Below are 14,076 nucleotides of genomic sequence, written 5' to 3' on the forward strand. Positions count from 1 at the left end.
TGACGCAGTTAAGAAACGCCTTCCTTAGCAATGGAAATTCTGGTCAACTGTGGTCGTAAGTCAAGGACTACTGTAAATGAAACCAGACACTATACCTGACTTTTCATGGCCTTCCAAATAAGTTTCCTATGAATTCTGGCAATGCAGAGAAGACCACCCCCCCACACACACACACAATCCTATAATGCTAGACCTTCATTGGTGGACAGCAACGCTGAGGTTGCTGTCCTCATTTTTATTTTTATTATTGACCAACTGACATGTTCCTCTTCTTTCTGCTTCCACCTCTGTCAATGTAGATCATAAACCGCAGGTTAAGGAGGAATTAAAGCATCACATCCATATTAAAACCACAGGGAACCATGCAAGGAGAAAGCTGTAGAGCAGAACACTCACACACACACACACACACACACACAAAAGCATTTCCACTAGCTATGTCCTTGCTTTAAGCTTAAATAACCCTCCAAGAGCCTATTCTGGAGGTGAAGGAGAGAGGCCATTTCTAGAAGCATTGGCAGGGCACCTGTTGTTAAAACGATCAGTGTGAGACTACGTCAGTGGTCTTCAAACATGCCTGGCTGAGGAATTCTGCGAGCTGAAGTCCACAAGTCATAAAAGGGCCAAGTTTGAAGACCCCCTGGACCACATGCATTCCTAGCAGGTAATAACTGCCATTGTCATTGAGCAATGGCATTCTTGTTTGTCCTTTTACAGGACACCGGTGGAATATCCCACCCAAGAGAAAGGTGGATCCCAAAATGTTGCAAGAAATCAAGAGAAGGAGCAAACGCTCCGGCCAGCTGAAGGAAGTCTGCTGACACGCAATTCCTATTTTTCTTTTTAAGCTATCGAAAAGCAAGGACATACGCTTGATTAAAAAAACAAAAAACAAACCACGGTTCATGCTCTTAAAACGAAGGAAGTGCCATGCCTCAAAACCGGTTACCTATGCATTTCAAGGTCATTGAGGCGGGCGGATAAATCTTCGAGGCGGTTGATTTGTTTATGGCACTGGGTGCAGTAAAACTCAAACACCTCGTCAGTGATAATGCTGTGCAGTTTCGTGGCAAGTGGATGGGTGCTAGAGAAATCACATTTACACGTGTTACGTGAGGTCTTTTACAGGCAAAAAAGACAGACAGGAAGAAAAAGGGGCAAGCTTGGGTGGCTTACAGAAGGTTTTTTTTTTTTTGCAAAAACAAAAAGTTGAAAAGCTAGCACTGATGACGTGACTTAGTTGGGTCATGAAACATATATATATATATCAGAATAACAGAGTTGGAAGGGACCATGGAGGTCTTCTAGTCCAACCCCCTGCTCAAGCAGGAGACTGTACCATTTCTGACAAACGGTGGTCCAATCTCTTCTTAAAAACCTCGAGTAATGGAGCACCTACAACTTCTGGAGGCAGGTTGTTCCACTGATTGTTTTAACTGTCAGGAAGTTTCTCCTTAGTTCCAGGTTGCTTCTCTCCTTGATTAGTTTCCATCCATTGCTTCCTGTCCTGCCCTCAGGGGCTTTGGAGAATAGCTTGACCCCTCCCCCTCTTCTTTGGGGCAGCCCCTCAGATATTGGAATACTGCTATCATGTCACCCCTGGTCCTTCTCTTCATTAAACTAAAAAGGTAAAGGTAAATGTTCCCCCGCACATGCGTGCTAGTCGTTTCCGACTCTAGGGGGCCGGTGCTCATCTCCGTTTCAAAGCCGAAGAGCCAGCGCTTGTCCGAGGACGTCTCCGTGGTCATGTAGCCAGCATGACTAGACGCCAAAGGCGCACGGAACGCTGTTACCTTCCCACCGGAGTGGTCCCTATTTTTCTACTTGCATTTTTACGTGCTTTCGAACTGCTAGGTTGGCAGAAGCTGGGACGAGTAACAGGCACTCACTCTGTTACGCAGCACTCGGGATTCGACCCGCCAAACTGCCGACCTTCTGATCGACAAGCTCAGCATCCTAACCCATTGAGCCACCGCATCCCCTTTCATTAAACTAGACATATTCAATTTCTTTAATCATTCTTCGTATGTTTTAGCCTCCAGTTCCCTAATCATCTTTGTTGCTCTTCTCTGCACTCTTTTTTCTAGAGTCTCAGCATTTTTTTTTCTATCGTAGTGACCAAAACTGGATGCAATATTCCAAGTGTGGTCTTACCAAGGCAGATCAGTTATGGCTGGTGCTGACAGTATTAAAAATAAACAAATAAGGTTTAATGTGTGGTGTGGGTGTGGGTGTGGGTGTGTTTTTTTTCTTTTTTGAAGCTGGCTTGTGACTGACATTCCCTTCTAGGGAAATAAACTTCTGAAAGCCATCAGGCTTAGTCGGAGAGAGGTTAATTGTGAAAACCGCAGTCATCAAAGCAACACGGTCCGAGAGGCAAACTGCTGGAAAACAAAAATCAATTGTGGGATCTTCGTTCGTACTGTTTTTGTGAAAGGAACCAGACACCAGAGGCGGACCACTGAACAGAAACAGACAAAATGATCAATACGAACCACAGGAGATCCACACCCTTGGGCCAAACGTTTGACATTTCACCCTCCCCGGCAACAACTACCCCCTTTTCCAATCCTATCTCCCAACTGTTTGCTATAAAAGAGCCTTGGTGGAGCAGTGGGCTAATGCCTCCTTAAGTAACACCAGCTGCCTGCAGTTAGTGCAGGTTCGCGTCCCACCAGGCTCAAGGTTGACTCAGCCTTCCATCCTTCCGAGGTAGGTAAAATGAGGACCCAGATTGTTGGGGGCAATTAAGCTGACTTTGTAATAATGCCGCTTGGGGGTGTGTGTGAAAGCCCTAATAAGCAGGCATATACATAGAATGAAGGCTACTGCTAAGCTTGTAAGCTGCCCTGAGTCTTCGGAGAAGGGCGGGATATAAATGGAATTAAAATAAAAAAAAATAAATAAATAAAAATCAGAGGTTCCGTTTCCCCCCCCCCCCCGGATTTTTCCCAGCTACGGGAAGGTTCAAACTGAAGCTGACTGGTGGACATCGCGTTGGAGAAAAGCGTGTGCGTCCAAGGCCTGATTTCTGAGTAAGCCTTTTTCGAAGAATCATAGAATCATAGGGCGAGAAGAGACCTTGCAAGTCTCCAAGTCCAGCCTCCTATCCAAGGCAGAGGTCCTTATACCATTCTGGAGCACGCACACACACACACACACACACACACACACACACACACACGCTGTTCCACTGATTAATTGTTCTCACTGGCAGGTGAATTTCTCCTCCAGGTGAGGGTCTTATGATGGGTTGACGAAGTATCTCAACCAGGGCTTCTCAACCTGTGGTCCGCGGACCCCTGGGGCACCGCAATGTCATCATAGCGTGTCCACGAAGGCTTGAAAAAAATGTGATGATCTAAATCTTCAGTTAAGTCTTGGTGGTCTGTGGCCATGGTCTGTGGCCACAAAAAGTTTGAGAAGCACTGATTTAAAACACACACACATACTCTATATCCCAGGAGATCATTCTTTCTTGGCTGTAACTACAGCTGGATTACAGCACAGGAGTGAGAAGGATTTTAAAAAAAATCAAGACAGGATTTTCCCTGGCTGTGCTAATCCAGATTCTCCCACCTTCCCTGTGGCTGTTTCAGAGTCTGAGCAGACATCATGCAGTCAAGCTCCTTGAGCATCTCTCTCTTGGCCTAAAAGAAAATGTCACAAGCACAACTGATATGTAAACACGAACACACAGCTACCAGACACGTCTTCTCCCCTGGTTATTCTTAAAATGGCTTCCCGTGATGTGCAAGTGTGTCAAAAAAACAACAACAACCCACCCTAATCAGATCTAAAAGCAATGCCGAGGGTCACTGTCTCATGCTTACGGGCTAAAGATACCTGGGAGAAAGGAAAGACGAGCTACAGAAGCCACTTTCTCCATTGCACAAGCTGTCCGAGAAAAGGTCGCCTTCATTCCCTTCTCCGTAGTCCTCAAAATGTTCCTCTCCGCTGATTATGGTGACAATCGAGTGGCTGTTGACATCGGCGGTCAAGGACAAATCATGAGGGTGGGATCTGTTGGGAGAAAAAGAGGGATCAAAGCATCAAGAGAGGGCATCGAGAAGATGGCACAGGACCTAGCCAACGTTTACACCGCCGTGATGTGACAGGAGAGCTGATTCCGTAATTCCATCACCAGAGGCAACATTGAAAAGAACTTTTCACAGTTGAATAACCTGCAGACAGGCTGAGAATGTAGATCTCCAAATTCCCAGATTTAGTTCTGGTTCATCTAAAGCAATAGCAACAGAATGCAGACTTATAAGCCGCTTCACGGTGCGTTGCAGCCCTCTCTAAGTGGTTTTACAGAGTCAGTGTTTTGATCCCAACAATCTGGGTCCTCATTTTACCAATCTCGGAAGGATGAGTCAACCTTGAGCCGGTGAGAATCAAGCTCCTGGCAGTGGGCAGAGTTTGCCTGCAATACTGCATTCTAACCACTTTGCCACCGCGGCTCTTTGCCACGCGGCAATGGTCCTCAACCTGGGCAACCTTGAAGACGTGTGGACTTGGAGCCTTGGTGGAGCAGTGGGCTAATGCCTCCTTAAGTAACACCAGCTGCCTGCAATTAGTGCAGGTTCGAGTCCCATCAGGCTCAAGGTTGACTCAGACTTCCATCCTTCCGAGGTAGGTAAAATGAGGACCCAGACTGTTGCGGGCAATAAGCTGACTTTGTAATAATGCCGCTTGGGGTGTGTGTGAAAGCCCTAATAAGCAGGCATATACATAGAATGAAGGCTACTGCTAAGCTTGTAAGCCGCCCTGAGTCTTCGGAGAAGGGTGGGATATAAATGGAATTAAAATAAAATAAAAACTTCCAACGCCCAGAATTCCCCAACCAGCTGAAGTCCCACACATCTTCAAGCTGCCAAGCTTGAGAAGCACTGATCTAGAGGGAACTCATTGGACAAGACCGTTCCAGAGCAATCTGGGGCTCAGTGTGTAGTGTCACCTTGGAAGCAAAGGGCTGGTTCTGAACATCTACAGGAGGCAGCAGTGCCACAGCCAACAAAGACATGAAATCTTGTTAAAAGAAAAGTACGAACAGTGCAATGCATCTGATGTGACCAGAATCTATTCCTTAAAGGAGAACATTTCCCTTGGATTCAGAAGTTCTTGGTTCTCACCCCCAGTGTTTTCTTTCTAAAAAAAAAAAATGAAAACAGCTCCAGAAATACACAACCCACCTTTGCAGAATTTGTATGCCGTTCCACACTGTAACATCACTTGGACTGAATTCTCATAGCTTCGCGTATACACGTTGTTATATCTTACACTGAAATATGCTTTAAAGCACTTCTTTTTATCACGGCAGTAGTATTTTTGCAAGCGGCAGATCAGCTGGACATGGCACAAAGCCTCAGGTTTGATTCCCAGTATTTACTACATTAAAAGGACTTAAAAATAAATAATGGAGCAGCCTGTCTTTCTGGTGCCAGTCAAAGGAGACAGCCCTGGGCTATAGAAGAAAACTAGATATAAATCTTTTGGAATAGCAAGTAGTTCGTGGTGTTTGGCACGTGCAAAACAGCATGTTTTTCACAGAACCTAGAGAGAAAAAATACTTTTCTCTTACAGGTTGAGAGATCACACTAAACCATTGCTTTGTTGCTTCAATCACAACTGGCTGGTTTCATTCATCCCACCGAGCCTTGCTGATTCATACAGTATGCAAAGCCCAAACAATTTGGCAATGGATTTTGTGAGAAGCTAGCTGATGCTTTTAAGTTTGGGGATGCTTTTTCTGGCGAATCAGAGAGCCGTGGTGTTGGAAAGCAAACTATGGACCACCCAACCCAATTCCCTGTAATATGCAGCAAATTCAAGCTAAACCATCCACAAGGAATGAATGTCCATCGTCTTCTTCAAAACCTCCAGAGATGGAAAATCCATACCTTCCATAAGTAGACTGTTCCACGGTGGAGAAGCTTTTACTATCAGGAAGGTGTTTTTCCCCCCTTATATTTAAACAAAATCTAAGTAGCTGCAACTTATATCTGTAATTTCTGGTCCTAATTTTGCCCATGGACAAATGTTGTTGGCCATCTTCCATGTAGCCTCTCTTGATGTTCTTCAACATAACTCTCATCTCTCTCCTAAGTCTTGTTCTGTCATGGAGAAGTTTGCCAGCATCACTTCTGGTCACCATTATCTCCTCTTGCTGTTAAATCAAGGACAGAATAACCTGCTACTTTTGTAGAAGGCACAGAACATGGTTTGATTAGGCACAAACATCAGTTGGTGTATGACAGAGCTAGGACATGGCTGTCTATTAATATCCAGACATGGACTCCATCTCTGAGTTGGAAACAGCTTAAGAAACTTTCTCCCAAAGAAATCCAAATAATATTTGTTAAAGGCCTGAATGTATTAAAAAAGAAATTAACAAACAGGGTCAAAATGAAGGAAGTGGATCACTTTAGATTCACAGATTGATGGCCTGCTAATAGGAAAACCTCTTGTCTCAATCTTCACTGCTTTGCTGCTGTTTCTTCAAGTTATCACCTCTGGATGTGTGTTGCTATCAAGTCTATTTTTGCAGGGAGGAGAATTACTCATAAGATTTGCCCTTTTCCCTTGAAAAAAATTTGCCAAGTGATTATCCTTCTGATACCGAATAACCTTCCAGTTTGACTAATGGACATTGCCTGGGTTTCCATCTGTTGTAAAAGAAAATGCGTGCAACTTTTCCACAAGTTTTTCTAATTCAAATTAAGAATTAAAAAGAATTTTAAAAATCCGTCCGTCCTGAGGCCGCATGGTTCTGAGCTCCATTCAAAAACAGGAAATTAGTTTATCAGTAAGTCCAAGGTGCTAATGTCTGCATTATTTTCGCATTAACAGACAAAATGGTCTTGTTATCCTCCGGAAATGTGGAGAATGAGATAGAAATTCCAACATCTTCCCATTCTCACCACACTGATTGAAAGTTCCACCCAGAGCTGATGAGATCATTACCCAAAGATACAGATGAAAACAAACAAAACTCCTCCAAATGAAACACAGAATAACCTGAAAACCCCGTACGACACACTATTGTTATTTTGCGGTTTCGGAAAGGAGAGAGAGAGAATTAATATATGCTCTTTAAAACAACCAACACCTTATAGAGGTTTGCTTTGCGGTACATTAGACTGTCCACTGCACATTTTTTATATATGTAATGGCCTTCAATAACAATCATAAGAATGCAACAGAGAGTTAATAATGATCGATAAGATTAAAAAAAAAGTCTGGATAGTGGACGAGCCAGTACTTGGAGACGGCAGAAGGGAAGAGAAAGAACTGGATAAAAATCCCGAAATACAAAGACTCGCAAGCAGAAATAGAACAACTGTGGGGGGGGAGGGGAAAGAGAGAGAGATAGCACCAACACCCATAGGCACCTTGTAAGAATGCAACAGAGAGTTAATAATGATCGATAAGATTAAAAAAAAAGTCTGGATAGTGGACGAGCCAGTACTTGGAGACGGCAGAAGGGAAGAGAAAGAACTGGATAAAAATCCCGAAATACAAAGACTCGCAAGCAGAAATAGAACAACTGTGGGGGGGGAGGGGAAAGAGAGAGAGATAGCACCAACACCCATAGGCACCTTGGGTGCAATTCCAAAACATCTGGAGCGCCACTTGAACACCATCGGCTTTGACAAAATCCACACCAGTCAACTGCAAAAGGCAGCTTTACTTGGAACATCCTGCAATGATATTTTTAACACCATCAAACCACAACATCTGACTATCTCAGGTCCTTGAGAAGCAATCAATGGGTGGATGAAAATGCCCAATCCAATCTAAGCATGTGGGTAACTTTGTGTGACAAACCACAATAATTGGCATTGACATCAGTCAATGACAAAAGGCAGCTTTATCTGAAACAGCTTACATATGATACCTCTAACACCATAATACAACATCTGCCTCTCCCGGGTCCTTGGGAAGGACTCAACAGGTAGACAAAGCAACAAAAAGATAGAAGAAATGTTTACAAGAACTAAATATTTCCAGCTACTATATATCGATCACAAATTTACCAAAACAAAACAAAATATTACCTTACTGGGCACATATCTTACATTGTTACTTGGATATTGAGACTCTAGTCTAGAGAGACTCTAGAAAGAGCACAGAGAAGAGCAACAAAGATGATTAGGGGACTGGAGGCTAAAACATATAAGGAATAGTTGCTGGAATTGGGTATGTCTAGTTTAATGAAGAGAAGGACGAGGGGGGACATGATAGCAGCATTCCAGTATCTCAGGGGCTGCCCCAAAGATGAGGGAGTCAAGCTATTCTCCAAAGCACCTGAAGGCAGGACAAGAAGCAATGGATGGAAACTAACCAAGGAGAGAAGCAACCTAGAACTAAGGAGAAACTTCCTGACAGAACAATTAACCAGTGGAACAACCTGCCTCCAGAAGCGGTGAATGCTCCAACACTGGAAGTTTTTAAGAAGAGACTGGACAGCCATTTTGTCTGAAATGGTATAGGGTTTCCTGCCTGAGCAGGGGGTTGGACTAGATGACCTCCAACGTCCCTTCCAACTTTATTATTATTATTTCCAATTTGTAGATTCCTAGCTAGAAATCACATTTTCAAAGAACAGCAATCCAAAAGGTTTCCTTGTTCTTTGTACGGTATTGTTAATTGATGAATAAAAACATCATCTTCGTTGTATCGGAGCAATTGCTTCTTCTAAGTCAAGCCTTATTTGACTGTACAATAATCAGAAATATTGCCTATATTTGTAATTTAGGACGTATTACTTTTGGATCTAGAAAGGCAGGTAAAGTTTGATTGGACAGAGAGAGGGAAAGCACGCGAGGATTCCTGACTCATCAAAGAGCATAAAGTGAACTGTCAAAACAGGAGTTATCAGGAAACATTTCCTGGACATCAGCAAACAAAAGAATGTCTACTTATAAGCAAATAAAAAGTGTTTAAAGAAGGAGGAAACGGTCAAGGCCAGAGGGATGGGTATAGAAAGACTGCAGGAAACAAAATGGATAATAAAATGTGGGAAATCTGGAAACGGGACATTTCAGAAGCTTATATGTCACAGACTGCAGATCTGCTGCTGGCACTGCTAGCACTGATTATGTTACCTAGTTTGGTCATGAAACGTCTGCAAGGGAACCCCCAAGCTCAGAGAGCACTGAGGATCCCACAGTCGTCCTCCTCCTCCTCTTCCCCCTCCTCCCCTTCGCCTCCTCCTGCTCCCCCTCCCCCTCATCCTCTCTACAAATCCCACTCCCTTCTAGCACTGATGATGTTACCTAGTTTGGTCATGAAACGTCTGCAAGAAAACCACGAAGCTCAGAGAGCACCAAGGACCCCACAGTCCTCCTCCTCTTCCTCTTCCCCCCCTTCGCCACCTCCTGCTCCCCCTCCTCCTCTCTACAAACTCCACCCCCTTCTAGCACTGATGGTGTTACCTAGTTTGGTCATGAAATGTCTGCAAGAGAACCACCAAGGACCCCACAGTCCTCCTCCTCCTTCTCCTCCTCCTCTTCCTCCTCCTCTTCCTGTCCACAGATCCCACTTCCTTCTAATGATGTTCCCTAGATGGCTAATGAAACGTCTACAAGAGAACCACCAAGCTCAGAGAGCACCAAGGACCCCACAGTCCTCCTCCTCCTCCTCCTCCTCCCCTCCTCCTGCTCCCCCTCCTCCTCTCCACAAACCCCACTCCCTTCTAGCACTGATGATGCTACCTAGTTTGGTCATGAAACGTCTGCAAGAGAACCACCAAGCTCAGAGAGCACTGAGGACCCCACAGACCAACTCTGAGCTACTTATATTCTCCTTTATCAATAAGTACAATATTCCTTCTTATTTTGACATCTGATGTTAGAATGTCCGAGCTTGGAAGTGGCGGTGGGACGTATCTTTGGTCTTCAAACTGGGCAAAATGGAAACAGTCTGCCCAGCAGGATGGGGAACTTCAAAGCCAAATGGGAAAAACTGTTATATTGCTCAAATGCCTTTCCAGCTGCTGCTGCTGCTACTACTACTACTACTACTACTACTACTACTATTATTATTATTATTATCATCATCATCATCATCATCATCATCAGCAGCAGCAGCAGCAGCAGCATATGGCGTGGTTACATCATCATCATCATCATCAGCAGCAGCAGCAGCATATGGCGTGGTTACAGTAGCCAGGAGATCACAAATGCTATTGCAGAGTAGCAGTTTGGCTTGCCAAGGTGCCAGCCCTGATATAGGACATGCATGCCCGCTTCCCCAGGGTGCGCCACAGGAGGGTGAGCTGGCTTCACCCCAGAGAGAAAGATGAGTGGCACCCAAAGCCCCCTCCCTTCCTGGAACTGCCTCAAAAACGAGTGCCGCAACCAGGAAGGTTCAGAGTCGGCAGGAATCCGACTGCCTGCACAGAGCACCAGCTCGTCTCCCCACCGAAGTGGTACCTCTCCACCTGCTTGCATAGAACAGGCTTTCAAACTGTTGGGCGGACAGAAGCTGAGGCAAGTGACGGGAGCTCACCCTACCACACAGAGCTGGGGCTCGAACCGCTGGAGTCGAGACCATCTCCAGCGTCATCAAGCCACTGAGCCAGCGTGCCTCCCCTTTTCAGCTAAAGGAGGGGAGGGGGAATACAGGTTGTCTTTGACTTACAAAGATTCGCTTAGTGACTGTTCAGAGTTACAACAGCCCTGAAAAAAGTGACCATTTTTCACCCTTAGGACCGTTGCAGCATCCCCGCGGTCACCTATTTATTTTATTTACATTCGGATGCTTGACAACTGACTCACATTTATGACGGTTGCCGTGTCCCCGGGGGTCATGTGATCAACGTCTGCGACCTTCTGACAAGCAAAGTCAATAGGGGAAGCCAGATTCACTCAACAACCGCAGTGATTCACCTAAGCACTGTGGCAAGAAAGGTCATAAAAATGGGGGCAACACTCACTCGGCAAACGTCTCCCTCAGCAACGGAAATTTGGGGTTCAAATGTGGCCATAAGTTGAGGACCCCACAAAACTGAAGCGAGCTTCCAGGGAGGCCCCTGTCCAAAACCACACCAGCCTTTCTCCTACAACCCCACGGTTCCTCCTAAGACGCCTCCTGACAACTCTTTCCCAAAAGACGTTTCATCCAGCACTGCAGCTGCTTAGTGACTGTTCAGAGTTACAACGGCCCTGAAAAAAGTGACCATTTTTCACGCTTAGGGAAGGCAAATCTTCAAGACCGAACCAATGCCGGTTGGCTTTTATTTCAAATTCTCCTTATTCTGCAGGGCTTAGAGGCCCCCTCCAGTCTCAAAGGACCCCGGGGGGGGGGTTTCTTTCTCCTCTTTCAGGCGGAAGGTTAGAAAGAAAAAAAATAAACAAGAACTCTTAAATTTCAACAAAACCCAAAGCTGCTTTCATCAATTTCCCTTTTCCGAGGCTTTCTTACCTGGACAGGTTTTCTTATTCTTTCTCTCTCTCTCTCTCTCTCTCTCTCTCTCTCTCTCTCTCTCTCTCTCTCTCTCTCTCTCTCTCTCTCTCTCTCTCTCTCTCTCTCTCCTCTCTCCCTCCCTCTCTCTCTCTCTCTCTCTCTCTCTCTCTCCCTCCCTCCCTCCCTCCCTCCCTCTCTCTCTCTCTCTCTCTCTGTCTTTTAATATAGGTTTTTATTAAAAGTTTTTGAAAGAAAGCAAAAAACTAACAAGAACTAATATAAAGCGGGGGGGGGGGAAAGGGAACGAGAAAAGGACTAAAGCACAAAAAAATGAAAGATAGCAGGAAAGAGAAAGAGCTCCTCGGCAGCAAATATAATTACAATGACAAAATTTCCTCTTCCTCTAAGGTTACAAAACGAAAAGCTCTCTTTTTCCTATTATCTCCCCCCCCCCCGTCCATCGGAACCACAAATCCCTGGGTTGTTGTTTTTTTTTCCTGTTTCCTGTTGCAAAAAATCTATCAGGGACTTCCAGTCCCTCACAAACATAAACATGATCCTTTACAGGGTTACTGAAGCTCAACAGGGCAAGCCAGTCAGAAGACAAAGCACTGCAGAAAAGGGGGCAGAAAAAAGTTCCCCCGTTAAAGGGGGGGGGGAAATCCTTGCAAAACACTCCAAACCCTGAAAGATTGTTTAATACACTCCTGAACAATGGATGGCCGTCTGTTGCCTACAGCTACAAGAGACAGCTAAAGTAAGAGTTTGTCTTTACTAACACATCCAGATGAATAGGAATAGGAATAGAATTAATGGAATAAGAATAAGAATAAGAATAAGAATAAGAATTAGAATAGAATAGAATAGAATAGAATAGAATAGAATAGAATAGAATAGAATAGAATAGAATAGAAGATAGGATAGGATAGGATAGGATAGGATAGGATAGGATAGGATAATGAAGAATAGAATAGAATAGAATAGAATAGAATAGAATAGAATAGAATAGAATAGAATAGAATAGAATAGAATAGAATAGAATAGAATAGAATAGAATAGAATAGAATAGAATAGAATAGAATAGAAAATATGGAATAGAATAGAATAGAATAGAATAGAATAGAATAGAATAGAAATAGAATAGAATAGAATAGAATAGAATAGAATTAGAATAGAATAGAATAGAATAGAATAGAATAGAATAGAATAGAATAGAATAGAATAGAATAGAATAGAATAGAATAGATGGAATGGAATGGAATGGAATGGAATGGAATGGAATGGAATAGAATAGAATAGAATAGAATAGAATAGAATAGAATAGAATAGGAATAGAATAGGAATAGAATAGAACAGAAGAATAGAGTAGAATAGAATAGAATAGAATAGAATAGAATAGAATAGAATAGAATAGAATAGAATAGAATAGAAAATATGGAATGGAATGGAATGGAATAGAATAGAATAGAATCTTTATACGAAATGCAATGGAATGGAATAGAATTAGAATTAGAATAGAATAGAATAGAATAGAATAGAATAGAATAGAATAGAATAGAATAGAATAGAATAGAATAGAAGAATAGAATAGAATAGAATAGAATAGAATAGAACAGAACAGAACAGAACAGAACAGAACAGAACAGAACAGAATAGAATAGAATAGAAAATATGGAATGGAATGGAATGGAATGGAATGGAATGGAATGGAATGGAATAGAATAGAATAGAATAGAATAGAATAGAATAGAATAGAATAGAATAGAATAGAAGAATAGAATAGAATAGAATAGAATAGAATGGAATGGAATGGAATGGAATGGAATGGAATGGAATGGAATGGAATGGAATGGAATGGAATAGAATAGAATAGAATAGAATAGAATAGAAAATATGGAATAGAATAGAATAGAATAGAATAGAATAGAATAGAATAGAATAGAATAGAATAGAATAGAATAGAATAGAATAGAATAGAAAATATGGAATAGAATAGAATAGAATAGAATAGAATAGAATAGAATAGAATAGAATAGAATAGAATAGAATAGAATAGAATAGAAAATATGGAATAGAATAGAATAGAATAGAATAGAATAGAATAGAATAGAATAGAATAGAATAGAAAATATGGAATAGAATAGAATAGAATAGAATAGAATAGAATAGAATAGAATAGAATAGAATAGAATAGAATAGAATAGAATAGAATAGAATAGAATAGAAAATATGGAATAGAATAGAATAGAATAGAATAGAATAGAATAGAATAGAATAGAATAGAATAGAATAGAATAGAATAGAATAGAATAGAATAGAATAGAATAGAATAGAATAGAAAATATGGAATAGAATAGAATAGAATAGAATAGAATAGAATAGAATAGAATAGAATAGAATAGAATAGAATAGAATAGAATAGAAAATATGGAATAGAATAGAATAGAATAGAATAGAATAGAATAGAATAGAATAGAAGGCAGGCATAAAAGGAAAAACTAAAGTGCAAGAAGAAAAAAGTGTTAGAGAAATAAAAGAAAACGGGCTTTTCCGACCCTTTTTACAGCAGCTATCAGTGCAATTGTAGATTTACCTCTTTCTCTAAAGTCACCCCTCAACTCCTTTCTTTTCATCACCCAACATATCTAAGGGTCAAAACCATCG

At 42.3% G+C, this 14,076-nt stretch overlaps 1 protein-coding gene across 3 annotated transcripts in view; it reads right to left on the minus strand.

The window, feature by feature from the left end:
• RAB11FIP3 (RAB11 family interacting protein 3) overlaps positions 1-14,076 on the minus strand; it is an 85,196-nt gene that overhangs the window by 16,414 nt on the left and 54,706 nt on the right. For 2 of the 3 annotated variants that reach the window (XM_081338375.1, XM_081338376.1), the window contains exon 5: positions 3,847-4,023. In XM_081338375.1, the coding sequence (XP_081194501.1) occupies positions 3,847-4,023 (177 nt within the window). Of the gene's footprint in view, positions 1-949; positions 1,085-3,846; positions 4,024-14,076 lie in introns of all 3 variants that reach the window. The other variant, XM_081338374.1, reaches the window with a different exon arrangement.

The sequence above is a fragment of the Vipera berus genome (genome assembly GCF_964194415.1).
Source record: "Vipera berus genome assembly, chromosome: 13".
Lineage (NCBI taxonomy): Eukaryota > Metazoa > Chordata > Lepidosauria > Squamata > Viperidae > Vipera > Vipera berus.